The 27,365-nt window shown below is 39.8% G+C and overlaps 1 protein-coding gene across 6 annotated transcripts in view; it reads left to right on the forward strand.

The window, feature by feature from the left end:
* The window catches only part of DPYD (dihydropyrimidine dehydrogenase), a 638,604-nt gene that overhangs the window by 575,993 nt on the left and 35,246 nt on the right, over positions 1-27,365 (forward strand). For all 6 annotated transcript variants that reach the window (XM_039484205.1, XM_039484204.1, XM_039484209.1 and 3 more), the window contains one exon: positions 22,237-22,380. In XM_039484205.1, coding sequence (XP_039340139.1) covers positions 22,237-22,380 — 144 coding nt within the window. The remainder of the gene's footprint in view (positions 1-22,236; positions 22,381-27,365) is intronic.

Below are 27,365 nucleotides of genomic sequence, written 5' to 3' on the forward strand. Positions count from 1 at the left end.
TTTCATGTGGTGTTGATACTTTGTATTTTAACAGTTGTTATAAAGCCTTAATTTTTTGAATCTCAATGTCAACAGTCATTAATTTTCTGACCCCCCATAATTCCGCACAACTGTGAAAATCTAAACTGATAAAAACAAAAAGATTAATAATAAGCATCAATATTATCCGTCAAAAGCAGAAAACAATAAAAATCTAATTCTGCCAAGCCTCTTTATGATGCTCTAAGCTCATTGGCGTGAGTGTTCTACTTCAGCTCCCAAGGTTTATTTGCACATTGCGCATGACCCTGGAGTTATCTGGTCCATCTTAACGTCATATACTGCAACCTTCAAAAGGACCCACCTTCTTATAAATCCTGGGTAACATTTGTTTGACCTCACTGAGATTCATCTGAGGAGGTGCAACTGATTTTGTAGTCAAAGTCCTTGTACAACCCTAGCACTTACTTGCAGAGAATAGAACAGAGATCAGCAACCTTTGGCCCACAGCCCACCAGGGTAAGCCCCCTTGCGGGTCAGGCCAGTTTGTTTACCTGCCGCATCCACAGGTTCGGCCTACTGCAGCTCCCATGGGCTGCGGTTTGCCGCTCCAGGCCAATGCGGGCTGTGAGAAGCGGCACGGGCCAAGGGAGCCACAGCTAGTGATCCCAAAATGCATTCTGTGCCTGCTACTGAAATGACAACTTAGATGCTCACTACAAGAAAGATGCTCACTACTGAGATGTACATATTGATTTCTTATCCAGAGTAGCCTCGCAGCATGAAAATACAGTAATTGAACAAGAATATGAGATCCTGAACCTGACAGAAATACAGAAAACACAGAAAGACCTAAAAGCATCAACAAGTTGGTTATGTGCCATTTTCAAGCCAAGTACTAGAAATAATCTGAGATATAATACAAAACAAAGATCTACAAGCGTTCCCATCCATCATTCTGTCTAGATGGCCAGACATCAGAGAAGTCGTCCTATCTTGCTTCCCAAGAATACTGGAATTATCAAGATGAGTTGAGCATCCAAGATTGTATCATATATGAAGACAGTTGAATCATAATACCCAGATCATTGAGATGGAAATTTTCTCAAGGATACATTGCAGCTATTCTGGCATTAGAAGCATATATCTGGAAAGCCAGAGACACTGTATGCTGACCAAACGTAACCAAGGATATTTGAGACCTGGTGAGCAGTTGTAATATACATGGGGAAATGCAGGCCAAGTAGCAAAAAGATATAATGAGAATACACAGAATCCCCAACATATCTTGGAGCAGAGTGGCAATGGGCCTTTTCACAAACCACATAAACTACCTCATTATCGTAAACTTCTATTCAGACTTCTAGGAACTAGATGAACTGTCAGAACCTTAGTGCAGTGACCATTGTAGACAAAGCAATGAAACATTTCAGCAGGCATGGTATACCAAAGTCTGTAGTTTCAACTAATGAAATATTCAAAACTCATCTCACAGCTATTATAGTAATTGAAAATGGCAAAATTAAATCAAGAGATAAAAAAAAAAGAAAAAAAAAAAAAAAGAAAAAATAAAAAAGCAAGCCATCTTTGAGGAGGAGTCATCCACAGAAGTAGTACATAGTAGCTCACAGAAACACCCAACACAGTTCCAGCAAACCATCATTTCCAGCACACACAGCCAGCAGCATAAAAAGTAAAAAAAAAAACAAAAGAAAGAAAAGCAAAAAAACAAGCAACCTTTTATTACAAGACAGGCTAAAGACAGAACAGAGAGAGAACCTGGAACCAGTCAGAAGCAAACTATTTCTTCAGGATAATCATGCACCTGGAAGTAGATTACATATATTGAACAGATAAATCCTCAATCACATACTGTAGCAGTGAGTGGGCATATATTTTGCCAAAACTGACAATGCATGTGACTCTACAACACAATGGACATGTGGATGATGATGAATACGCTCTGAGACTTGAGAAACACACAAACAAGGACACACAGAGAACACAGCACAACAGCAAACCAATTGATATCCAAACAGACTCTCAAAACACCACACCACCAGAAAAGCCAAGTACCAGGCAGTGTCTTGTTATCATAAGAAAGTTTCTCACTCACTCCAACATCAAAATGCTTCCAAGGTATACATAAGCCTTTGCACAATAATAAGGTGTGAAAGAAGGACCCACCCAAACCCAGAGGAAAATCTTTAGTTGCCAAGCAACTTCTGAGTTAATAAATTAAAAAAGAGTTAATGTTAAGTTTGTTTATACACAAACACACACACACACACAGACTTGGCAGGGGGTCTAATAGAATGTTAAGTAGTAAAGAATGTTATGGGATTTGTGTTAAATTTTGCTATCTCAGCTAAATGTGACTAAAGTGATGTGATGATAAAATTTCCCAATAGGAGTTCTGTAGTATAAGAACTTAAAGAATTCTGTGTCAGGAAGTATTTTATGTGAGAGGACAGCATCTGTGGAGGAAAGAATAAAGCCTTAATGTTGCACTGTGTTCAGGTTGTCTCTCTTTTTACACTTGAACACTGAACAATGTCTGCCTGAGTCTACAGGCAACCTGAAATGATAAAGCAGAGTTGCCAACTGTCCCACTCAATTTAGTGGGTTGTTAATGCTGAAACCTACTACTCTGGAGGCCCACAACTCAGAGGTGATTACTTAGTGTGTGACTTTCTGCTGCCACCTCATTGTGGCTCTGATGGAATGGTGTCAGCAGGGCTCCTGCACATAGTCTCTGCTTGTGTGAGTGGTGTCTGACTTATCCTTCCTCCAGGATGCAGCTCTGCTCACCTGAAGACAGAAGATGGTGATTGAGAAAGATAGAAGGCCCCAGCCTGCTCAGACAGGAGTGGTGGCATGGCCTCCACCGGTCAGCTCTTGTCTAAATGGCTCCTGCCACTACCTCCTCGAGGGGTGGGGAGGAGATCATGATGTGGGAGTTAGAGCCATGGATTGCCTTAATCCATCTTTGACATTTGGGGCCTGCCTACCCCTAGTTCCTGAAATTGCCCTTTGGAATCATTTGCGGCTGGGTATCCATAGTGGCTATAGGTAAATGTACCAGACTCTGTAGGATCTCCGTAAGATGTTAAAAAAAAAAAGTCAGACACACAGAAGACATGTATCACCTGTAGAGAGATAAATTACATCAGCTGTGATCTTTATAGAAGTAGTTTTATTGTACATAGCATTAACTTAGAGATGCTGTTCCCAGGAGAAGTAGCAAATTTGTTTTCCTGTTCGTCTTACAGCTGCAGTAGCCATGCATGATTTTTACAGAAGCTGTAGATTGAATCGCTATAAATATCTGGCACAACCTCAAAAAGACAAATTACCTAAAGAAATAAAAATCATTTCATTTTTTTACAATTTAAATGAAGATGTGTTTTAAAATACTATGTTTTTTAATATACAAGCACTACAGGACTCCTATGATCACTCATCCAAAATAAAGTGTATTATTTAGGAGCTATTTGAATGCTGACAAGCTGAAGACATGTCTTGTTCTTTTAAACAATACAAAAAAATGTACACTCTGGGCTAAATTCTGCTATTCAGTGTGTAACTATAACTCCTGTAATGCAGTCTGCTGGAGCCATGCATGCACACCTTAGGGCTAAACTTAGTATTCTACCATCAAGACCTATGGCCCTGATCCTCCAGACTCTTACACAGGTGCTGAACCTTAAGCATATGAGTAGTCCCATTGAAATCAATGGGGGTACTCGTTTAAATTTCAGCCTGTGTGTCACTGTTTGCAGGATTAGGGCACAAATTATTTTTCTTATACATATACACCTCTACCCTGATATAACGCAACTCGGTATAACACGAATTCAGATATAATGCAGTAAAGCAGTGCTCGGGGGGCGGGCGCGGCTGCGCACCCTGGCGGATCAAAGCAAGTTAGCTATAACACGGTTTCACCTATAATGCGGTAAGATTTTTTGGCTCCCGAGGACAGCGTCATATCGAGGTAGAGGTGTATATTGTTTTCTGCTTCATGCATATGGCTATTTCTTGCATGAAATACTTCAGTGAGCACACATCACAAAGCAAAGTAGAAAGCAAACATTTATATATTGTGGCAAACAACCGATGCTACTGTGGTGGGTCCCATGCTTTTCCTTGGTGGGGTGGGTAGGGGCGCCACCCCGTGTCCCTGTTCTTGGGTGCCAAGGCCTCCGCTAGTGCCCCAGGAAGGCAGGAGAGGAGGGAAGCAGGGAAGGGGTCAGGGTCCGCTCCCTACTCTGAGTCCCAGCCTCTTCAGCTCCACGGGCTTCTTACCCTCTGGCCCTTTGGGTAGGGTTACCCTCGGAACTTGATGCTGGGGGAGTCTCCCTGCTCTGCTTGGGCAGGGTCTCCTTTTCTCTAGTCCTCTGGTCTTCCAGTTCACAGCAATACTCCTCCAAACTCTAGTCATCTCTCTTTCTTCCCCTGTCTGACTGAAGCAGGGGATTTTTATTAGCTCTCTGAAAGGGCCTTAATTGGCTACAGGTGCTCCAATTGACCGGTAGTAACCTTTCCCTAGTCTACAGGGAACCAGGCAATGATCAACCCAGGGTTTATATACCCCGCTCCCACTGCTCCCTGGCCCTGCTGTATCATAATATGTTAATTATTTATACTTAAGCAGCATATGTCCAATAGCCAAGAGAATGGCCTAATATCATAGCATTCTGAAAATGAAGAAACTGAGCCTGTTTACATGCCTGCATAACTGTGTACACAAATCTGCAAAGTCAACTAATGAAATATTCAAAACTCATCTCACAGCTATTATAGTAATTGAAAATGTAACTTTTTTGGAATGCGCACAAATGTATGCATGTTATACATATTTTCTGACTCAGATGATTTGCTTGTTAAATTTTTTAAAATCTAGTTCTTTGACTGAACTGTCTTCAGTGAAAATCTAATCAAATAAGGATTTTAGAGATACGGGTGTTGTAATGTCACTTCTAGAAGATAACTCTTTGATTATTATAGAGATAGCTGGATATTCAACAGAGGTTTTGAGGAAGATCTGAAAACTTGATTCTAATATACACTTCTCCATCTACTTTTGGATTTTATATAGTATCTATCATTTTGCTATCTAAGCATTGGCATCTCAATGTTACTAGATGGTGATGCAGAAAAAGTTTGCATTGGTTTAGTGAATCTATAACTTTTGTAATGAGTTATGGTTATTTTATTCAGGAGAAGTTTTTAAATGGTTTGTAGATTATTTCTCATCAGATCTGTTTAGAAGTTTTAAGAAATGTATATGAATCAAGATGGCATTTTGAGTGCGGTTTTATAGCAAACAAAATGCAGTATGACCTAAAAGAGAACTGTTCGCAGCGAGTCACAAGCACCAGCTGGTTATCCCTTTATATTTGCATTCAGAGGGTATACAGGGTTCTCAGGAGTTGGACCCAGATTATAGAATTCATGCCCACAAGAGATAAAAATGGTCATACATACCATACTGTCAGAACTAAATGCAAAACTACTTTCCTCAGCTATTCCTTCATTACGTTCTGCAGATGCACACCAGGCTAATCAAACAGTTTCTCCTATAAGCAGAGAATAATAGAATTGTAGGACTGGAAGGGATCTTGAGAAGTCTTGTAGTCCAGTCTCTAGCACTCAAGGCAGGACTAGGTATTATCTAGATCATCCCTGACAAGTGTTAGTGTAACTTACTCTTAAAACTCTCCATTGATGGAGATTCTACAAACTTCCTAGGCAATTTATTCCAGTGTTTAACCACCCTGTCAGTTAGGAAGTTTTCCCTAATGGCCAACCTAAACTGCCCTTGCTGCAATTTAAGCCCATTGCTTCTTGTCCTATCCTCAGAGGTTAAAGAGAACAATTTTTCTCCTTCCTCCTTGTAATGGCCTTTTATGTACTTGAAAACTGTTAGCATGTCCCCCCTTAGTCTTCTTTTATCCAGACTGACTCTCTTGTCCAGAGAAGGACAAACAAGGCCTCAGCTGGAGTACTGTGTGGACAAATTGGAGAGAGCAACAAAAATAATAAAAGGTTTAGAGAACCTGACCTATGAGGAAATGTTAAACCAACTGAGAAAATAAGACTGAGGAGGCATCTGGTAAGTCTTAACACATTTTAAGGTCTGTTATAAAGAGAATTGTGATCTATTATTCTCCATGTCCACTGAAGGTGGGAGAAGAAGTAATGGGCTTCATCTGCAGCAAGGAAGATTTAGGTTAGATATTAGGAAAAAACTTTCTAACTATAAAGGTGGTTAAACTCTGGAAAAGGCTTCCAAGGGAAGTTGTGGAATTCCCATCACTGGAGGTTTTTAAGATTAGGTTGGACAAACAGCTGTCAAATGGTCTAGGTTTACTTGGTCCTGCCACAGCAGGGAGCTGAACTTGATTAACTTCTCGAGAACCCTTCCTAGCCTTCATTTCTCCTCTAAATCCATGAAAGGAGGTATGGAATATGCCCCCCATGGCAGAATACAGTGAAAACAAATTAAATCTCTTCATTGTCTTTCGTGGCCCACATTCATCCCACAGTGTGCGAGTAGTGAAAGTTCCATATGAGGCAAAGCAGTTCTTTAAACTTTATCCTGGAATTCCCTTCTCCCCTCCTCCCCCCTTGCAAATTTATAATCCCTTAAAAACTAGGGATCTATAATAAAAGACTGATACATAACCTAAATTGGATTGTCAATAAAAATGAATATCTGGTTTATTTAGAATAAGCATAAAAAGCATCTACTTGGTGTTGCAATAGCTACTACTGTACAAATAAGCTACACTCAGTTTTAAAATGAATAGGCAATAATTTATCTGTTAACAAAATTAATGTGCTGTTGCACCAATGCATTTGACTCTCATGCAGAATTTATTAGGGGATCCTTATATGAATAAATCTATTAAATGAATGACCCTTTCCCCTTATACACCAAACAAAACTTAATGTTTAACAATGAATAAATCTCAACGTTTAGCTGAAATTACACATACGGTATTCTAAAGTACTTAAAAGAAGAAAGCAGAATCATGCACTAACTAGGTTTATTTAAATATATATACTATTTTAAAATGGATCTAAGCACCTTTGACAATTACAAAATATTGAAAAGAATATGTTTTCTGGTATTCATAATTAATAATGCAAAACAATTAAACTGAATAATTCATCCTGACTGACCACTGTACTTATTCATATTCAACCACATTTGGAAGTCTGAATTCTACAATAAGTCAGCTTTATTATGAAAACACTATCCATTTGTTCTTTGAACCCAGGTTGGGTTAAGCTGCTTCTTTCCCCATAAATTGCTAGAGGGGGCAGGCCATTCTGAACTGTGATTAGCACCATCATGTACTTTTTTTTAGAAAAAGTGTAGAATAATTTACAAGACCTAAACTGACACACAATTGTCTTATATCAGGGTATTTTATTGTATTCCAGAATACGGTAAGATGGTCTGAAGATAATTGCCAGACTTTGCAATGACAGACATTCTATGCAACCTCAGTGAAGTAAAGGGGCCTGATTCTTCTCTTGGTGTAAATCAAGGATGTTTTACTGAACTCAACTATTTTAGACCAGGATAAATGGGTTATAATTGTGATCAGGATCAGGGTCAGTGACTTTATTATGCTTGTATAGGGTATCAGTCAGTGCAGCCTTTAGCCCAATAACTTTTATTTAGACAAAATTGAAGATGTTGGAAGCATTACTATTGGTATCCAATGACTCACACGTCAGCTGTGAAGAAAGTCACAGCTTTAATCCATGCAACAGAATGAAGGAATAGTCAGCCTTTTTGTTCTGTGTGTGTAGAGTGTCTGTTAGAGTGGGGTCAAGGTCCATGACTGGGGGTCCTGGGTGCTACTGCAACATAAATAATGAAAAACAGAAGGCCCAATCCTGCTGTCTTGACCCAGTACTCTCTTCACGAAAACTCCCATTTGGAGATGTATGAAATAAATGTTCAATGAAAGGCAAAACTTCAAAATCTGAGGTTTCTTCAAAATTTGTAATGAACTTGAAAATGTGCTTATTTCACTAAATGGTTTATTCTTCTTCATTTTTTTTGTTTTGCTCAAAAATTGGTCATTTTAGTTCAAATAAGGATATTTCCTAGCAAAAAAATTGCAGAAACCAAGCAAATGATTGCTTCAATAGTTCATATTTTATATGAACGATCAAAATAGCCAATTATGTCAATTTTCCCAGGAAACCAATTTTTGAGGGGCATAAAATTGCCCACATGAAACAACAACAACAAAAATCATGGGAAAATGTTCACCGTCTTCTCTCAATTCTGCTCCCACTGACTTCAGTGGGATTTCTGACTGAATAGAGACTATTGGACTTGCCGCTAAATGTCATTCTCAGGGCTTATTTCTGCACGACTGTTAGCATAAAATGTAGATGAGGTCAGATAATCAACTGATGATTAAAATCACCATATTGTCTAGTTTGTACTTTAAAGACTTTAAAAGACAATGGTAACCGCCTCAGTCTTAACCATAAGAGTTGTTGTTTACACTAGGACTCTTTTGTCTGCAGTGAATATTTTACATTTAAATTAGAAATCTGTAAAGTAGAGGTAGAAGGATTACTGTGTATGAGAGATGAATAAGGAGAAGCATTATAGCCTGTGCAGTAAGCAGGATAAGTACGGCAGTTTATCCAGCATAAGAGATGGATTACAATGATTCTGAAGTGGAAGAAGGTTTACTTAGGAATTATTAGCAATGGTTTGCATTTAAATAGTCTATTAGTATTATATTATATATATATATAGAGAGAGAGAGAGAGAGAGAAAGTTATATAATCTACCAGGAAAAAGTGAAGTTTAATTCTAGATGTGCTGTGGTGGTTTGGTGTTTACAGTGTCTCCAGATCCATAATAATCTGGGCCAAATTATTTCCGTATGCAAAAAAATAAATAAAAATTTAAAAAGCCATACACATTCAGGGAGGAGGAAACGATGCCATGGTCCCCTTGTGGAGTTTCCACCAGTTTGTTCTTTAAAGTTGAAATGGTACAGTCCCCCTCAACCTCATACAAGTCTTATCTACACCAGGGAACATATCTGTCACTGAACCTAGATTGTCACTAGCTAGATTTGTAGCTATACTATGTTCAGCAGTAGTCCAACTGTTCTTGACACCCCAGTCAGCCATGGATTCTTTGTCTAGTGTAGTCAAAGCCATATGGAATGGCCCTCAGAACCTGTGGATTTCACGGAGTCTGCCAGAGGCCCAGGGACATCTATATAGATGCTCTCCACTGTCTCAATCCTCTTGCTCCCTTGACAGAATGGTTCTGGTGGAGCTGCACTGACAAGGTTTCTGCTGTAGGAGGAGCTCCATGCAAAAGTTAATACATTTTGAAATTGTATTAACTTTTGTATGGATGCTCAGATTTCTGGGGGAAGAAACTGTTCCCCCCAGTCCTGCTTTCACACTGCTTCATGATTGTGCAGCGTGCGCTTCATGGATCCAGGGACAGGGCATTATGATGTATCAAAGTCAACTCGCCTCCACTTTGTGCAGCCACAGTGAGATTGCACATATGGATGACTTCCCGACCCCTCCCCATATGCAGATCTTTGGGAAAGATTTGAGGCCAGGCTGCTGCTGCATCAAGTCAAGGGCAGGAAAAGGTCACCAGAAGCGACCCAACCTGAGCCCAAGAGGGTAGGGTTATTTTCCGATCCAATCCAATTGTGAAACATAATCATGTCCCGCTGGATTTGGGTCAGGTTACAGAGCTCTATAGCAAATATCATTGGTGTACATGAACTGCCCAGAGATGATGTTCAGTATGTCATTGGTGAACACATTAAATAAAGTTGGTGCCAGCACTGAGCCTTACAGGAGTCCATTCTTCTGGAATCTCTATTTTAATATGTTCTCGTGATCACTCTTCAGGGGAAACTAAAACTCCTACCAGCTAACCAAATCTACTGGATCCCAGTTATTGTGGGCCCAGACAAGGAAATTTCATGATTGACAATGCTCCAAATAAATCTGGCAGTATCAGCATGGGTGTGTGTCTTTTGCCAATAGACATAAAGAGACTTTATGGTGGTACTCTGATTTACCACTTCCATACTATAATTGGTCTGAAGCCTGTTTGGAAAGGGCCCAGAATACTCACAGATATTAGGTGCTGCTGGAGTTAGTAAACTACCATCTTCTCAGTAAATTTGCCTCAGAAGAGGAAGGTTAAAGCCATGACAGTAATTGGTTTTATAAAGGTGTCCATCATTGTGGTATCTGAACATCAGGATTAATGGCCAGGGTGGCAGGTAGGGCAGTCAAAAGTGTATAGTAATTATTAGAGGGGTAGCTGTGTTAGTCTGGATCTGTAAAAGCAGCAAAGAGTCCTGTGGCACCTTATAGACTAACAGATGTATTGGAGCATGAGCTTTCGTGGGTGAATACCCACTTCGTCGGATGCATGTAGTGGAAATTTCCAGGGGCAGGAATATATATGCAAGCAAGAAGCAGGCTAGAGATAACAAGGTTAGTTCAATCCGGGAGGATGAGGCCCTGTTCTAGCAGTTGAGGTGTGAAAACCAAGGGAGGAGAAACTGCTTTTGTAGTTGGCTAGTCATTCACAGGCTTTGTTTAATCCTGAGCTGAGGGTGTCAAATGTCCAGATGAACTGGAGCTCAGCAGTTTCTCTTTGAAGTCTGGTCCTGATTATTGTTTTTCATTGGGCAATGCAGTTTACCACATCAATATCACCATCCCATAAGCCATGTGTGCATACGTGTAGTATGTATCCCATCCAAAAATTTTTGAACACTGGGTTAATGGATTTTTTTTTGTAGGTACAAATAAATGATAAACTAGTATTTACACAAAGCTTACCCAATTCTAAAGCACAATTGATCTGTGTTTATTGAAAGAAACCAGTTGAATACAGTTGTGTTTGCTAGCCTGTCAGGTATTTATTAATAGACATTCTGCTGTCATCTTTGTTACAATGCTGCTTAGCTGACAGAATTTCATTAGCATAAATGGGTGGAGAGTCCTTTTCTTACATGTCCAACAAACTAGAGACAAAGTGCCTGCCAATATTTTAATTTCTTTTTCATGTTCTGGTTAGAGAGTGAGAAGAATGCTTTCACTCCACAGTGTCATGAATATGATAATCTATGGAAATCACAGAAAGCAGGTACTTAAGTTAAGCACATACTGTACTACAGGAATCCCTGATGAATTCAAGTCTCTTCTGTTTAGAGAAGATGTTGTTGTCTATTAAATGACAGACTGCCAGATGTTCATGAAGTAGCACAGTAATGTGCTCAAATCTTTATCTTCTCCTCCTCCTATCCCCCATCCCCCTTGAAGGTAATACTTTTGCATCCATGTTATTAAAGCTTTTGATTGTAAGCATAGAAGTTCGCTATGTTAACTCCTTTTTTGTCTCTAATGAATATTGCATGCAATAGAAACTTTATGCTGTTGAACTTAAAGCTTTTGCTGCACTCCAGCAACCAGGAATCCTAAAATCTTTCACTTTTCTCAATATAAAGTGGTGTAAAAACAAAATAGCTGAGTCACAACAGTGAGAAGATCTTGCTAGTGATGGCTAACTCATGGAGAAAATGCTGGCAGTGATTGAAAAATGGAATAAAAGAGAATAACTGTATGCAGTATTTAAAATAGCAGTTATAGCACCCATGCACAAAAGTGGTACTATACACATCATCATCAGACCATGGTAATGTGCTTTCCTAAAATACATACTAATGTGGCATTTAGTCTTGTGTCCAGGTCTCAGAATTGTAGCGGATAGGGGGGTGAGCTCACCTGCTTGTGATAAACATGGTTTAGCGAACAGACAAAATGGTATCCACACAACGTTTAGAGAATAGAGTTACAAGAAACAAGTATTTGAGGAGCAGTTGTATAGTGTTTGGAAAGCAATAGTGACAAAGCAGATAAAACAAAGGTACAAAAAGAAAACTCAAAGAATAACAAAATAAGTAAAAGGCAAATACGCTGTACAGAATTTCAGAATGCCTTTTCTTCTGTCTTTTATTTTGAAAGTAATTTCTTCCTCCATGAGGAGAGTAGTCTAAATGAAGATTCAGCGCAGAGAAATAGTACAATGAGAGTGTGTGAATTGCTGAATTCAAAGGGACACATTTTCTGCTCTGCCCAATACTGCTTGGCATCGTAGGAGTAAGGAGCTTACAAAGGAGCTGTTTGCAGCACTATGCTGGTCCTGGCCAGGACATTGCTTAGAGCAGCTTTGGGGATCTAGTCTAAAGCACCTGATTGTTGCTCCAAGGAGCTATCAGTTGGAGATTGCTGAAGAGCAGCATGCTCCTGCCATGCCTCCTTGACTTGCCTCCTGCACATTTCCTGTGCTTATTTGAGGCTGGGGATGGCTTGTATGAGCTGGCTATGCTGACCCTACACAAACTCTTATGCCAGGTGAATGACACCTCTAGTCCATGGGAGTCCCCAGCTGGGGTAATTCAGCCAGTTGATGGTCCTTCGCCACTGCCAGACAAAAGGGCCACAGCTTCTAAGAAAATCTAGTCCAAAAGAATTAGTAATAATCAGTTTCATTTCTTCCATTGTCATTGCTATTTGGTGTTCATTAGTTGTGCGCTTTATGAGCTTAGCAAGAAAAGGCCATGCAAAATGTTATGTATGCACAATATGTCATTTTCAAAGGCTCAGAACTCAGACCCAACAAAACCACTTTTCACTAGAACTCTCAAAGACACTTTGGCCTGGTCTACACTACGAGTTTATCTCGAATTTAGCAGCGTTAAACCGAATTAACCCTGCATCCGTCCACACAACAAAACCCTTTACTTCAATATAAAGGGCTCTTAATATCAATATCTGTACTCCTCCCCAACGAGGGGAGTAGCACAGAAATTGGTATTGCCATTTTGAATTAGGGTTAGTGTGGCCGCAATTCGATGGTATTGGCCTCCGGGAGCTATCCCACAGTGCACCATTGTGACCAATCTGGACAGCAATCTGAACTTGGATGCACTGGCCAGGTAGACAGGAAAAGCCCCGCGAACTTTTGAATTTCATTTCCTGTTTGCCCAGCATGGAGCTCTGATCAGCACAGGTGACCATACAGTCCCAGAACCAAAAAAGAGCTCCAGCATGGGAGATACTGAATCTGATCTCTGTATGGGGAGATGAATCTGTTCTATCAGAACTCCGTTCTGCCAAACATTTGAAAAAAATCTCCAAGGCCATGATGGACAGAGGCCACAACAGGGACTCAACACAGTGCTGCGTGAAACTTAAGGAGCTGAGACAAACTTACCAGAAAGCCAAAGAATCAAATGGACGCTCATGGAGGGAGGGGCGACTGACGACTGTAGATATCCCACAGTTCCCGCACTCTCCGAAAACCATTTGAATTCTTCGCTGAGCTCCCAAAGCCTGAAGGGTCAAAAACATTGTCGCGGGTGGTTCAGAGTATATGTCATCAGACCCGTCCCGCCCCCGCCCCGTGAAAGCAAATGGAAAAAAATTGTTTCTCGCCTTTTTTCAATGTCACCGTATGCTACACAGCAGCATCCCCTTGTCTTGCATTGCGGATGGCAGACGGTACAGTATGACTGATATCACTCATTGTCATCCTGTGGGTGCTCCTGGCTGGCATCGGTGAGGTCGGTCGGGGGCGCCTGGGAAAAAAGGGAATGACTCCAGGTCATTCTCTTCTTTAAGTTTTGTCTAATGGAGATTCAGTCCTGCCTGGAATATCATGGCAGCTCGAGGCTTCTGCCTCAGGCTGCTCTCCCAGTCAGCAGCACCGCGCGGTTGTGCCTACCCCAGCCTACTCCTTGCTACCAGGGCTCACAATCAGATACTTAGACCTCTACATTTTGCTGCAAATAAAAAAAGTAAGCTGCCATTTAGAACTGTCCCCCACATACATATCCTGGGACATTTTGTGTTTTATCAGTGTCAACCAAAGGCCCACACACACATGGAGATTCAGTCCTGCCTGTGCTTGTCACAGATTCCCATTTTCAGCTATAGGCTGAGCAAGTGCAGAATGGTGGTTCACTCTACTTCACCGTAAGCCAACCCCCCTCCCCTCCCCTCTTTGATCTCTGCTTGCAATAAAGTCAGTGTTGTTTCTTATTCCTGCATTCTTTATTACTTCATCACACAAATGGGGGGATCACTGCCATGGTAGCCCAGGAGGGGTGGGGGAGGAGGGAAGCAACGGGTGGGGTTGTTGCAGGGGCACCCCTAGAATGGCATGGAGCTCATCATTCTGCGGGATGTCTGAGGCTCTGACACAGAGTGGCCGTTTGCCTCTCTGGTTCTTTAGTAGGCTTGCCTGATATTCTAGGCAAGACTCACTCTCCATTAGACAAAACTTAAAGAAGAGAATTACCTGGGGAGTCATTCCCATTTTTGTCCATGCGCCCCCAACCGACCTCACTGAGGCCAGCCAGGAGCACCCATGACAGCAGCAGACAGTACAGTATGATTGGTAACTGTCATTGCCAACTTGCAAAGCAGCAGACGGTACAGTAGGGCTGGTAACTGTCTTTGCTAACTTGCAAAAGGCAAGGGGATGCTGCTGTGTAGCACTGCAGTACCGTGTCTGTCAGCCGCAACCAGTAGACATACGGTGACAGTGAAAAAAGGCTGAACGGGCTCCATGGTTGCCGTGCTATGGCTTCTGCCCGGGCAATCCAGGGAAAAGGGTGCGAAATGATTGTCTGCCGTTGCTTTCACGGAGGGAGGATTGACTGACGACATTTACCCATAACCACCCGCGACAAATTTTTGGCCCTATCAGGCATTGGGATCTCAACCCAGAATTCCAATGGGTGGGGGAGACTGCGGGAACTATGGGATAGCTATGGGATAGCTACCCACAATGCAACGCTCCGGAAGTCGACGCTAGCCTTGGTACATGGACGCACACCACCGAATTAATATGCTTAGTGTGGTCGCATGCACTTGACTTTATACAATCTGTTTCCAAAAATCTATTTCTGTAAAATCGGACTAATTCCAGAGTGTAGACATACCCTTTGCCTCAATGACAACTCTTCCTGTGACAAATTACAACTTTCTACCCATAGCTCTTTTGACATAACAGCTTTTTCCAAAAACATCATAAAGCTGTTTTTATACTGGGAAACGTGTCTGTTTCCATGTTCTTCCTTCTTGGAAATAATGCAACCACTTTTCTCACATTTTCCGGGGAGGAGGGAGGGAAATCATCTTAAGGCAGACATGAAGCCAGGAAAAATTTTACCATGAAGGGCAAATGTTTTTGAAAGTTAGGAGAGTCTGGAAATGGGGTTAGAATGGAAAATATTATGCAGCCTTAATTATCGTCAAGGTCCAGAGTACTATGCAACATGTTAGACTTTAATCATGTTGTAAGGACTCTAGATTTATGCAGCCATCTTAAATGAACGTTGCCTTGAAGAAAACAGCCTAGGAGGTTTTCAAAAGCAGCTGGAGGAAACAATAAAACTGAAACCAGGTTCACTGGGAACAATTTGTGCATCTAGCATACAAAGTTTTCCACATGATGAAGTGGGAGACAGACAATCTTAAAAACTTTGTGCTGTGATCCACGCAAACCTGATTTACATTTTAATGAATCCCCGGGTGGGGGCAGCTGCCTAAGTAGTTGAAATTTTAATGGCTCCCATGGCTGCCTGCCCTTCTGCTCCAAGTTTATTTGCCCACAGTCGTTCCTAACTCCTGGTCCTCCAGTAACCCTCTCCCCAAAGCTGCCCTATCTGGTCAAGAATCCCCATATCTCCAACTTGCTTAGCTTTCTCTCCCCCAGCTGCCTATCTCGCTAAGCTCCCAAAGCCAGGCAGAAGCTTCACAGTTAGAGACCTTCTAAGAATCACAGGGGGGAAACCCTGCTCTTTTACAGGTTCACAGGTAAGATAGGTGTTTGTGGAGCCAGTGCAGTCAAGATCAGTTGAATCCCTGCCTGTAAGAAGGTGGCCAGATGTGTTTCCTTGCAGCTCCCATGGATGAAACAGAATTTCCCTTCTCTGCTTCCCACTCTGTCCTTTCAAGGACTGCATTGTAGGAACAGTTGCAGAGGACTCAGTGAGGGAAAGCACTCAACAAAGCAACAGGCAGGCAGAAAAGCAAATTGGCAGGGAGAGAAACTCAAGAACCAGAGAAGGCAGCATTTTGGTTGATTTATAGAGCACTGCCAGTGATTTATGTGGTGACTTTACAGAGAGAAGATTTATATAGCCATTTGCATAGCGATGTAATTGCAAAGTATGGGAGACCATGTTCCTGTAGTTGTCACTACCACTCCCATACATTTTTCTCTTTAAAACCATGTGGACTGTTTCTGCTATTCTAGCATTTCAGCAGATGTCATGCTTTTATTTCTTTGGTTGTCATGCTCTCTCTCACCAGTTTTGCTATATGCATCAGTAATGTGTACACTTGAAAAAATACTAATTAAGACAATTTGACTTCAATTCTGCTTCCAGATACATGAAGATGCATTACTGGGTATCATGTAAAATCATTTAGAACTTATGAGTGCACAGGGTGAATTTACAAAATGAATGGCTATGTGCCTACATATCTAAGAGCAAGACCCACATATAATGGAAATTGGATAAATGAAGTTATGTCTGACCTGGAAAATGTCTTCAGTCATGACGGAAAAAGTTTTTTTAAAGAGCTGTGACTGACCCCTCCTCCCCCTAAATCACCAGATGTTTGCAGACTGCTATAAATTTGACGTCTTTCCTCTACTGTTCCCTATTAGAATCCTATTTATGAAAATAATTATTTTTCAGTGTTCTTTGTATATTAAGAAAATATGAGTAGGATACAAATATACCAGATACAGCACAGTTCTTTAAAATGTGGTTATTTTTATTTGTATCATAATGGCACCTAGAGGTCCCAGCTGAACTCAGGGCACACTTGTACTAGGTATTGTACATGCACATAGCAAGAGACTGTTCCAGCCTTCATGAGCTTATAATCTAAACAGACAAGACATGACATAGAAGCACAGAGAGGTGAAATGATTTGCCCAAGGCAGGGCCGGCTCCAGCTTTTTTGCCGCCCCAAGCGACAAAGAAAAAATAAAAACAAAAAAAACCACCCGATTGAGCTGCCGCCAAAGAGGAAGAGACGGAGTGAAGGGACCCGCTGCCGAATTGCTGCTGAAGACTCAGACGTGCTGCCCCTTTCTGTTGGCTGCCCCAGGCACTCACTTCCTTCACTGGTGCCTGGAGCCAGCCCTGGCCCAAGGTTACACAGTGGGTCACTGGCAGAATTGAGAATAAAATCTGGATCTTCTGACTCTCACTCCAGTTTGCTGTCCACTAGATCATGGTGCCTCCTCTCCATTTAGGCTACTTGCTACTTCTCCTGTCAACATTATGGCCATTTAAAATGTAAGCTACTCACTGCCTTTTATTATTAGGGAACAGGCACTTTTTCTAGTTCATAATATGCTCGATTACCTTTAGATTGAGCCATGAATACATTATAATCAAAACAAACTTATTCACCTTAAAGCTTTGCTGGCTTAAGGTTTCATTGTTGATTCATTATGTTGTCAGTTCTCTATTGGCAGTGTAATGCTTTTTATATCTGGATAGAGACAGTTTTAGTGTGAGATACGGTTATCTTTAAATGAGCAGGATTTAGCTTCTCTGGTGAGAACAAATTCATCAGTGATGAATCCCTATAGAAACTACTGAAACAGAAATCACAATGATGCTAGAGACTTGCACAGTTCATCAGTTACAATGCAGCTTTTGGAAGTCTTTAGCCAGAAGTTTTTCCTTTCTTTAAAAATATACAGCATAATACTTCCAGCGCCTTGTTTTCTATGGCAGTTGCAATCTTACAGTATGAAAATAATGAACTGAGATTTTGAATACCTTCTACTGTCCTTTTTTATCACCCCCTCTCCCCCACTGATGATACACCCTACTGTAGAAATAAACTATCTACAGAGGCAGCAATATGTTCTAACTGATCTGTTAAGTCTAGTGATTGCACATCCATGAAACAATTCAAATATTCACACTGAATCTTTTTTTCTGTGCAGATATTAATGTAAAAAATATCCTGATCCGTAAGGAGTTTAGTTACATTTTAATTTTGGAAATTTAAAAAATATCTCAAAACATATATTCAAGAAATCTTGGGAGAGATTTCAAAAATTCCCAAGGGATTTAGGAGCACAAGACCAAGTGAATGTCCTTTCAGTGAGACTTGTGTTCCTAATACCTTGTGTGCTTTTCAGAATCTCCCCTCTAAGTGAAGTGACAGCTTTTAATGAAACCACCATCTTAATATCCAGCTTTCCAGTAGCTAATTCAACAGCTCCATTTTTAGCATATCTAATAATTCAGTTCAATAAAAAAATTGCATACTGCCTCACATAGTATTCCAAGCCAAGCTGTCTGAAATGAAAGCACTGAAAGATCAACAGTCTTATCACATTTCTGACTGTCTGTACACTATTTGCAAGAGAAACCCTCTATAAACCCCTTCCTGAGCTACACAGTCAGGTGTTATTTATAGTTAAAGAAATACTAATTTTACTCTCTCAGAATATTAGAAAAGTAATCTTTTCAGATGGAAATTGTCTCTGGCTGACTGGGGGAAAAATCTATCATAAATCATGTTTGATAAAATTTGGTTTATCTATTGTGAGTTACCACAGGCCCTAAACTGAAATGATCAGTTTTTCCTTTTAATATTTAACACAGCAGAAGAAACATCCTCATGGAACGAATGAAATTAGACCCATTTCAAAATGGCCTCTATCCATTCTACCCAGCACCATGTAAATTGTAATGTTTGAAACTTTCCATGTCAAAACTGACTTGTGCGTTTCTTTGATGAAGAAAGGCTTTTGCCTCAATAATTCACACTTCTCTAACTTGCACCCTTAATTCATCACACAAACTGTGGACTTTCCAATTTTCAACAAAATTTATATTTTATATATTTATACTTCATATTTTAAAATTTATTCTCACAGGTCCTGTCTTTAAGCCTTTGGAGCTTGTCAAATATAAAAAATATGCAAAAGTAAAAGTTCAGGATCCACAACACAAAGATTTGCTCATCATCCCCAAGTTGATCCGATTTTAGCAGACATCCATCATCAGAACAACAAATATCCATCCCTGATCCTGCCACTTCACTAAAAACCTGACAAAATAAATTAGACTTACAACATGCCCTAAAAGTCAGCCAATTCATTCCCTAACTATACAAATGAAGAATCAAGAGGCCTTCCCAAAAATGCTGTCTCATCAGTCCCTTTCCCTTTTAATTCATGAGGTTTTAGCTTCAGCACCACCATTGCATCAGGAGTATACAGAAGAGAGACAGGGGCTCAGTAAAACAGATATTACATCAATTATAGAGGTCAAAATCAGTGCCTTAAATTCCTTCTGGAAAGTAATCAGAAGCCAGCACAAGACTGTTTAAAAAATATTTGAAGGCCAGAGATATACTTTTCTAGCTGATACACCTTGACAATCCTGCAAGAAAAGTTTCTGTCATCATATGCTGATACTGAGGCTATGGTATCAGCCTTGGGTCTTTTCAATTTAAAAACAGCCACATGTTCATTGCTAATAATAGGGGATCTTTCCATGAACATTGGAGTCAATTGTTTAGATGGGAAGGATACAAACTCTCCCTTCCCCAACATTATCTATTATCTAGGTTGTCTCGTTTCTGAACAGGCCTTATTTTACTTTGGTATTCAGAATTTTGCAGAAATTAATGTTGTGCATGCAGAAATTCCCTTTTGCCCCCCCCACAGAAATGGGCTGCAGAGCTGCTGGCTGCTACTAGGGGCCACTGGACCCGGCAGAGCCCAGCTCACAAACAGGACACACTACTGGGGGGGAACGGGGAGGAGGAGCTGGAGGGTTCCTGGCAACTGCAGTTCCCAGCATTCCCTGAAGGAAGGAGAGGGTGGCGTGCAGAAAATTCCGTGCAAGCCCGGGACCCAGCATCAGGCTGTTTCTCCCTCTGGATCCTTGGGCTCTGGGGAGTAGGGGATGTGAGTGTCTGGGCAGGGAGGGCCCCACACTGGGCTTAGGCGGGTAGGGAGTGTGAGTGTCTGGGCTTGGGGGGAGCAGTGGCTGGATAGGGGCAGGGGCAGGGGTGTGAGTGTCTGGGTGGGGGCGGGGGGATGGGAGGCGTGACTGGGCCCTGTGGTGGAAGGGGCAGAGAAACAGGCACTGGGTTGTCGTTTCTATGACCCTCAACTCCTGGGGGGATTTTTGTGTGTGTCTGTATTGTTATCATACTTACTGACAGGTATTTTGAAATAAATTACCAAAATAATTGAAACGGGGGTGATTATATAGTGTTATTTTAACAAATAGAATTTGCAGAATTTTTAATTTTTTGGTGCAGAATTCCTCCAGGAGTAAATACTAGTTCTGTTCTTATTTCTGCTTGCAGAAGTTTTTGCAAGTTAATTGTGAGACAGTCCTCAATCTTTTTACTCTCCAAATATGGGACTCCTGTGTATTTGGCATCTGTAAAGAAAGGGAAATTACTTAACTATAATTCTGCTTCTTTGAAGCTACCACATATATTTTCCACTCCTTCACCCACCTCCCCTCAAAGTTTGAGTTTCTGTTGTGTGGGGGCTGTCAAGCCTAAGTTTATTTCCATTCTTGAGATGATCTCCAGCTCCTGAATTCTGGAGAATGCATACATGTGATTTACATAACTGGGATCTTTAAGAGGACTCTTGCTTCCAGCACACTTGAGAAATGAAAAGATTCCAGGAGAACAGAAAATACACTTATGCCAGACTGCCAGTTAGTAGACTCAGAGTGCCGAAAAACAAACAGCTGAGGGCGATCCACCCTTTGTCACGCGAGGACGCTGACACCCCAAAAGTGGGACTCCTGTGTGGAAATAATTACTGGTAAGGAACTTTTCCATGTAAATATCAGCAGAGGACTAGAATAACTATTAATATTATTTTTAATTAAAATATTTAAAAAATATTCAGAGCATACTACCAGAAAGGTACTGTATCAGAGCCTGGAATGTTTTTTAAGAATTTATTTTAAAAATTCATGTTGACATTGTCCCTTTAAATTTATTGTGATGACATTGTTTCCAGTTGGACATGCTTGACGTGCTGAAATTATTACAATGAATTAATGCTCATGATAACAATCTAGGATATTTATCTCCTGCTACTAAATACTAATTACAGTAATATAATTGCACTTAGACTAGATTCTGAGCTTAGTTTATTCACTCCATTTAAATGCTCTCAGATTAAAAAGAAACTAGTTTTTCACAGGGCTCATTCTGTTTCATAAGTAGGAACCAGGTTTTTCAGTCATTTTCAATTCACAGCAACTTACTAGGTCACAAGGACTTAGTAAGCAGTCGTTTTCCAAATCTCCACCATCTAGACAAATGACTGTGGGTGAGAGAGTCTCTAGTAATCTTTTGAACTAATCTAGCAGTTCTAGGTTGTTGGCTGAGACAGAACATTTTGGCATTCAGAAATGTCTTCCAGCAGAAATATTTGTCTAAGCAAGCCCAGACATTAAAGGATCTAAAAGAGAGTGAGGACTGTGAATAGAGGTAGAATTATGAAATGAATAAAATTAAACCATCTTAGTGTTCACGTGGCACTTGTTAGCATTACTTCAACAGGCCCAGATAACTTTGAGGCATCATATCACAAGGATCTGTTTGTGCTTTATAAAATGGGCATATCCATGTAGCTTTAAAACTTCAGTTGGTATAATAGATATCATAGTGGATGTATTATTGAACAATGGTGGAGTTTCTTAAGCTGATCTTTATTTAATTTTATGATTACATAATATATAATACATATCTTTCCATGTTCTGTAAGAATAAAGTTGAGTTTGAATTATTTATACAAGGTGATCAATATTTATTATGTACAATACAAATACACCATGGAAGAATAGGTGTTTGTTGAATGCTGTCTGCAATGCAGCCATTTTTTGTTAGTGTATTATGATTTTAATATTCAAACTCTGTTATTGTTTTGAGGTCAGATCTTGAAGTTATGTCTCAGGTTTATTCATTTCTTAGTAAGAATCCCATCAACTTCAATGGGAGCCTTCCTGAATAAGAAATGAATCAATGCTCAGCAAGGCCTTGGGACCTGGCCCTTTGTTAATATTCATTTATGTGTTTTATATACTTGCTAAATAGCATATTTTCTGGTTTTCAATTTAGAAACTGCCTAGTTTTGGACCTTACCTTGAGCAGCGCAAAAAGATAATAGCCAAGAACAAGATTAAACTGAAGCAGCAAACCACAACTGTTGTACTGCCTGAAAAAAAACATTTTATTCCCAAGAAGCCCATTCCAGCAGTCAAGGTAAAAGAATTAAATAAATATATTTAATAGTGATCAGCCACCACACTGCTGATGCAAACAATTATTATTGGCCGTTGAGTTGGTTATTGTGTTTATAAGCTTGTTATACAATGTTAAATAGAATGTCAAGAAAAAGGCAACCAATTTTCTATGCAGGCGCTCAGAGCTTTTAAACAAAGTGGGTGGGAAAAGATTTGTGTTTTACTTGTAGAAGTGTGTGTTCTTCTCCCTAATGACGTTTGTCAAATTCAACAGGCATCTGGGCAGCAGAACAATAAAGGTGCATGTGGGGAGAAGATGGTATTTTGAATAATAAATGTAAGGTAAAAATGTTCAAAAGTCTCCATTAATTCTGGATGCATCCATTTTTGGCTGCTCAATTTGAGGCACCTAGATCTCGATTTTTAGAGGTGCTAAGTGCTCACATCTCTCACTGATTTCAATAGAAATAGCAGGTGCTCAGCATGTGTGAAAATCAGGACCTAGGTTTTCAAGTTGGATACCTAAAACTTGAAAATTTTGGCCTAAGTGATTTCTCTGATTTCTCCTAAGTCACAGAGTGACTCAGCGATAGAGTCAAAATAAAGCCTCAGCTCTCGGGTCTCATATATCACAACCTAATGTTCATTCCTATATACCCAAGCTCTCCCTGCTCCTTCCCCACCATAATAATGACACAGTAGCCAATAATTCCAGTAGGGAAATTATAGAAGATAAGTGTTCTAAGGCCACTTCATATTGCACTCAGACCCAAGGGCTAAAAAGAAAAAAAAATCTCTCTTGATCAGTTCAAATAAGTGCAGCCTCCCTCTATGATACAAAATGAAAATGACTTCTGCTAACCCTCCTGATCACATAGAAGAATTTCAGTCAATCAAGGACAAAGGAGAAATACCATGTGATTTCCATCATGTGACCTCGTCTCTGTGAACTAACCCAACAAATGATGCTTCAACTTGAAATACAACACAAATGGTGATTTAATAAAATGTATAGCTATGGAGAGAGTGGGGAAAGCTTTTGCAGAAAGTTTGCAAATACACATAATGTTCAGAGTTTGTCAACACAGCTAGAAGTCAAAACTAGGATAATTTTGAGCACTTCTGCTGTTCTGCAGCTTGTGTCAAACAGGTTGCACTGCTCTATTGACCTCCACTTCTTTTTTTGGTTTCATTTTTTTGGTGTACATCATGCTGGTAGTGCAATCAATTTTTTTTCTTTCCCTTATGTACAGGAAAAGTCCCAAAAAATAGAGAGAACTTTAAAAAAAAAAAAAAAAAGGTTAAAGACTGTTTGATCCTCAGAGGTTTTACAGTTTAATTCTGTTTGTAGGGAAAGTACTTATGGAATGGGAAAAAAAATTCATTTTCAATGAGACAGCTTCTACTACAGATAAACCTAAAACTCACCAGAAGTAAATAAACCACATGGGGTAAAAGGAAGCCTAATAGGAGAGAAAGGACAGACACAAAAAGAAACAGGGAAAAGAACAAAGAGGGAAACATTTGGATGTGTGAACAAAAATCTAAGGAAGAACTAGAAAGACAAACTCAGTAATTAGCAATAAAAAATAGAAGATAACTGTATGACCAGGAAGTAGGTTGAAAGATTGTACTGCAGAAAAGGTCCAGATCTACAGTTCTTAGTTAGGTAAAACTCCCACTGAAGCTAAGACTTAGAGTCTGTCCTCCTTTAAAAATATGTTTATATTGGCCAGCCCTAACAAGATTAATTGTTTCTACGTGCTCACATACATGTTTCCTCTCCAACCACCCATCTGTTTATTTAGCATGTCCATTCTTTCTGCTACTAGCCTCTCCATATAGATTACCCCGTCCACTAATTTAAATTCTCTGACACAGATTTATTTATTCTCTCAACTAGCACAGACCATTATGTCCCACAAACCTACATCATTCTTGTTTGAACTACTTTTCAACCATACATTCAATTTCTGCATCTGCCATCTCTACCTCATCGTGAGCACACAACTATTAGTATTTCAGGGGGAACTATACATGATGTTATGATTTTTGCTTCATAGTGATTTCTGATTTTTCAAACATGGTTTACAGGACTTTGAGTCTATATCTCCACATATTTGTTCCAACAAAGAGCAAAGCAGTGACTTCTCTGCATCTCCTCTCATGCTGTTGTCCATGATGGCCCCCATCCCTGCTATAACACCTGAAAAAGGAATCTCAGTTCATCTCATAATCTAAGCAAGTCTGAGTTAGATCAGTAAGGCCCACTATCTGCATCCAGGGTGCTGCAGGCAGCCATATATGATTCAGTAAAGATATGCTTTCCTTTCTTCTGGTATTGAACCAGTGCTCTAGAATGGTGTTCAGACACTGTGCTGCTGTGACTAAAAAATGAATGTGGTCATTAAAAGATCCCATGTAAAAGTACTGGTTTTGTTTTCTCATTTCTTGGCCAAAATTCTAATATGGAGTATTTACAGTTTGCCAAATTCCCCTTTTTGCCCCCATGTAGAATATCAGGGTTGGAAGAGACGTCAGGAGGTCATCTTGTCCAACCCCCTCCTCAAAGCAGGACCAATCCCCAGACAATTTTTTTGCCCCAGATCCCTAAATGGCCCCCTCAAGGATTGAATGCACAACCTTGTGTTTAGCAGGCCAATGCTCAAACCACTGAGCTATCCTCCCATAGTTTAAGTTTGATGTGATATTCATCTCCTGACTCAAAACATTGTGCAGTGTGGTTATATGCTTAACAGCACCCAGAGATGGTTGTATTATATTAGTGGATGAAGTGATTCTACATACCTACATAGAAAATGAGGGCCATAGAAATAGGCATACTGGAGCAGACCAGTGGTTCATCTAGTCCAGTATCCTGTCTTCAACAGTGACTGGTCCAGATGCTTCGAAGGAAGATGCAAGAAAAACCATAGTGGACTATTATGGAACAAACTGCCAAAGTGAGGTTTCTTTCTAACCCTTCCTTATCAGATCTATGCCCTAAAGAATGATGATTTATATCCCTTCTTAAACAAATGTGACTCTGGATGTTCTCATTATCCATCTTATGTCTAATCCTTTTATGAATCCTACAAAGGCACTGATTTCAATAATATCTTGTTGCAATGAGTTCCAGAGGTAAATTGTGTTTTTAAAAAGTATTTGATCGATTTTCTATTTTGTTCTCTTTCAATGTAATTGATTGTCCATGTACACAGTTTTGCTGATTTATATATTTCATTATTTTGTACATCTCTTTCACTACTCCTCCTTTTCCCATGGCTATAATGCCTTTCATTTTCTGTTTCTGAATCTACTCTGTTTTTAATATAACTTTTTAAAGATAGGAACTGGAACTAAATAGGTTGTTCTAGGGCTTTGTATACTATTGATTTCTACAATGGTATAATTGTAATATTGGTTATGTTTTCTTCTTTTCTATTCTCTATGTATCCTAACATTTTGCTCTTTTTTTGAGCACCATGACATACTGAACAGAGGTTTTCATTAAGCAGTCTACATTGTGCCCAACTCATTTTCCTGAGTGGCTTTAGTTAAGTTATATGATCTCAAATGGCATAAGTAGTTCAGAGTATTCATTCTGATGTGCATTATTAGCTGTTGCCAACATTGAATGTCACCTGCCATAATGATGCCCATTCACTAGTTTTGTAAAGTAAATCTGAAGTCTTTCAAGGCTTCTGTAATATTGTCTAAGCTAAAAGCAATGCAAATTTTGCCATCTCACTGTTCATCCTCTTTTCCAGAGCACTGCTAAACATATTAAACACCACTAGTCCTTTTATCATTTTGAAAATTGATCATTTTATTCCCACTCTTTATTTTCTGCCTTTTAGCAAGATTCTAAGCCATCTCCAGGACTCTGTATTTTCCATAATAGTATCTAAACGAGACTTTCTGAAAGTCCAAATAAAAGTTGCCGACTGCTTCTCCTTTATTCGCTACTTTTGTTGGCATGCTCAAGGAATTCTAATAGATTCAAGAAGCACAATTTTCCTTTAGCAAACCATATTGTCTTGTGTCCATCATATCATTCTAAGTTGTTGGCTTTTTTGTTTGTTGTTTTAATTCTATATCTACTTAACATATCAATTGACTTGCTTTACCAAAGTAAAACTTACAGGTTTGTAAATCACAGAGCAGCCCTTTTTGAAAAGACAGATGCAACATTTGCTATCTTTCAGTCTATTGGCTGATTTTCATGAGATTGCATATTTTTGGGAGGCGCTCAGCCACTTCTCAAGCTCACCCATCAGAACTCTTGGGTATAGCTTTGAGGTGCTGGTGTCCAGAGCCTCTTTCATTTATCAGTTTGTTCCAGCTGCTCTTTTTATACCTCTGTCTCTGACAGCAACTCACTTTCATTATCAGAAGGAGTAGGTATCTCCCCAGCATCTTCTGTGGAGAAGACTAATGCAAATCATTTAGCTTCTCAGCAATGTACTTATTCTCTTTAATTACTCCTTAATAGCAGGACTCCCCTGGAGTCACTGATTCTTTTTACAATCTATGGATGTATAGGTTGTAAAGCACTCAAATGCTATGATCATGAGAACTATACAAATGCCTATACAGAAATAAATAACTTATTTGGGATCCCTCCGGATAAAAATTACTATATAAATGTAAGAATGCATTATGAATATATTTATTGCTTGATGTTGAATCATTTTCTTCAGTGTTTACTCCATCATCAACATCATGCTCTCACAAATTTGAGAACCTGTTTAGCCTTTTCATAGAATAGGCTTTATTTTTCTCTGATACTAATTTAGCGCCCACCAGTCTTCCACATTATATACTCCATACTTTTACTCTCTGTTGCTGTTGAGTTGTGAGTGCTCAAAGAATCTAGCTGATGAACCTTTCATTCACTTGTGTAATATGCCAAAATGGCTATTTAGATCTGAAAATAAACAATAAGACCACAGACATATGTGCTTTCTTTGGATTTCATCTAGTAGACATAATACTAGTATT

This window comes from Mauremys reevesii, linkage group 8, assembly GCF_016161935.1.
Source record: "Mauremys reevesii isolate NIE-2019 linkage group 8, ASM1616193v1, whole genome shotgun sequence".
Taxonomy (NCBI): Eukaryota; Metazoa; Chordata; order Testudines; family Geoemydidae; genus Mauremys; species Mauremys reevesii.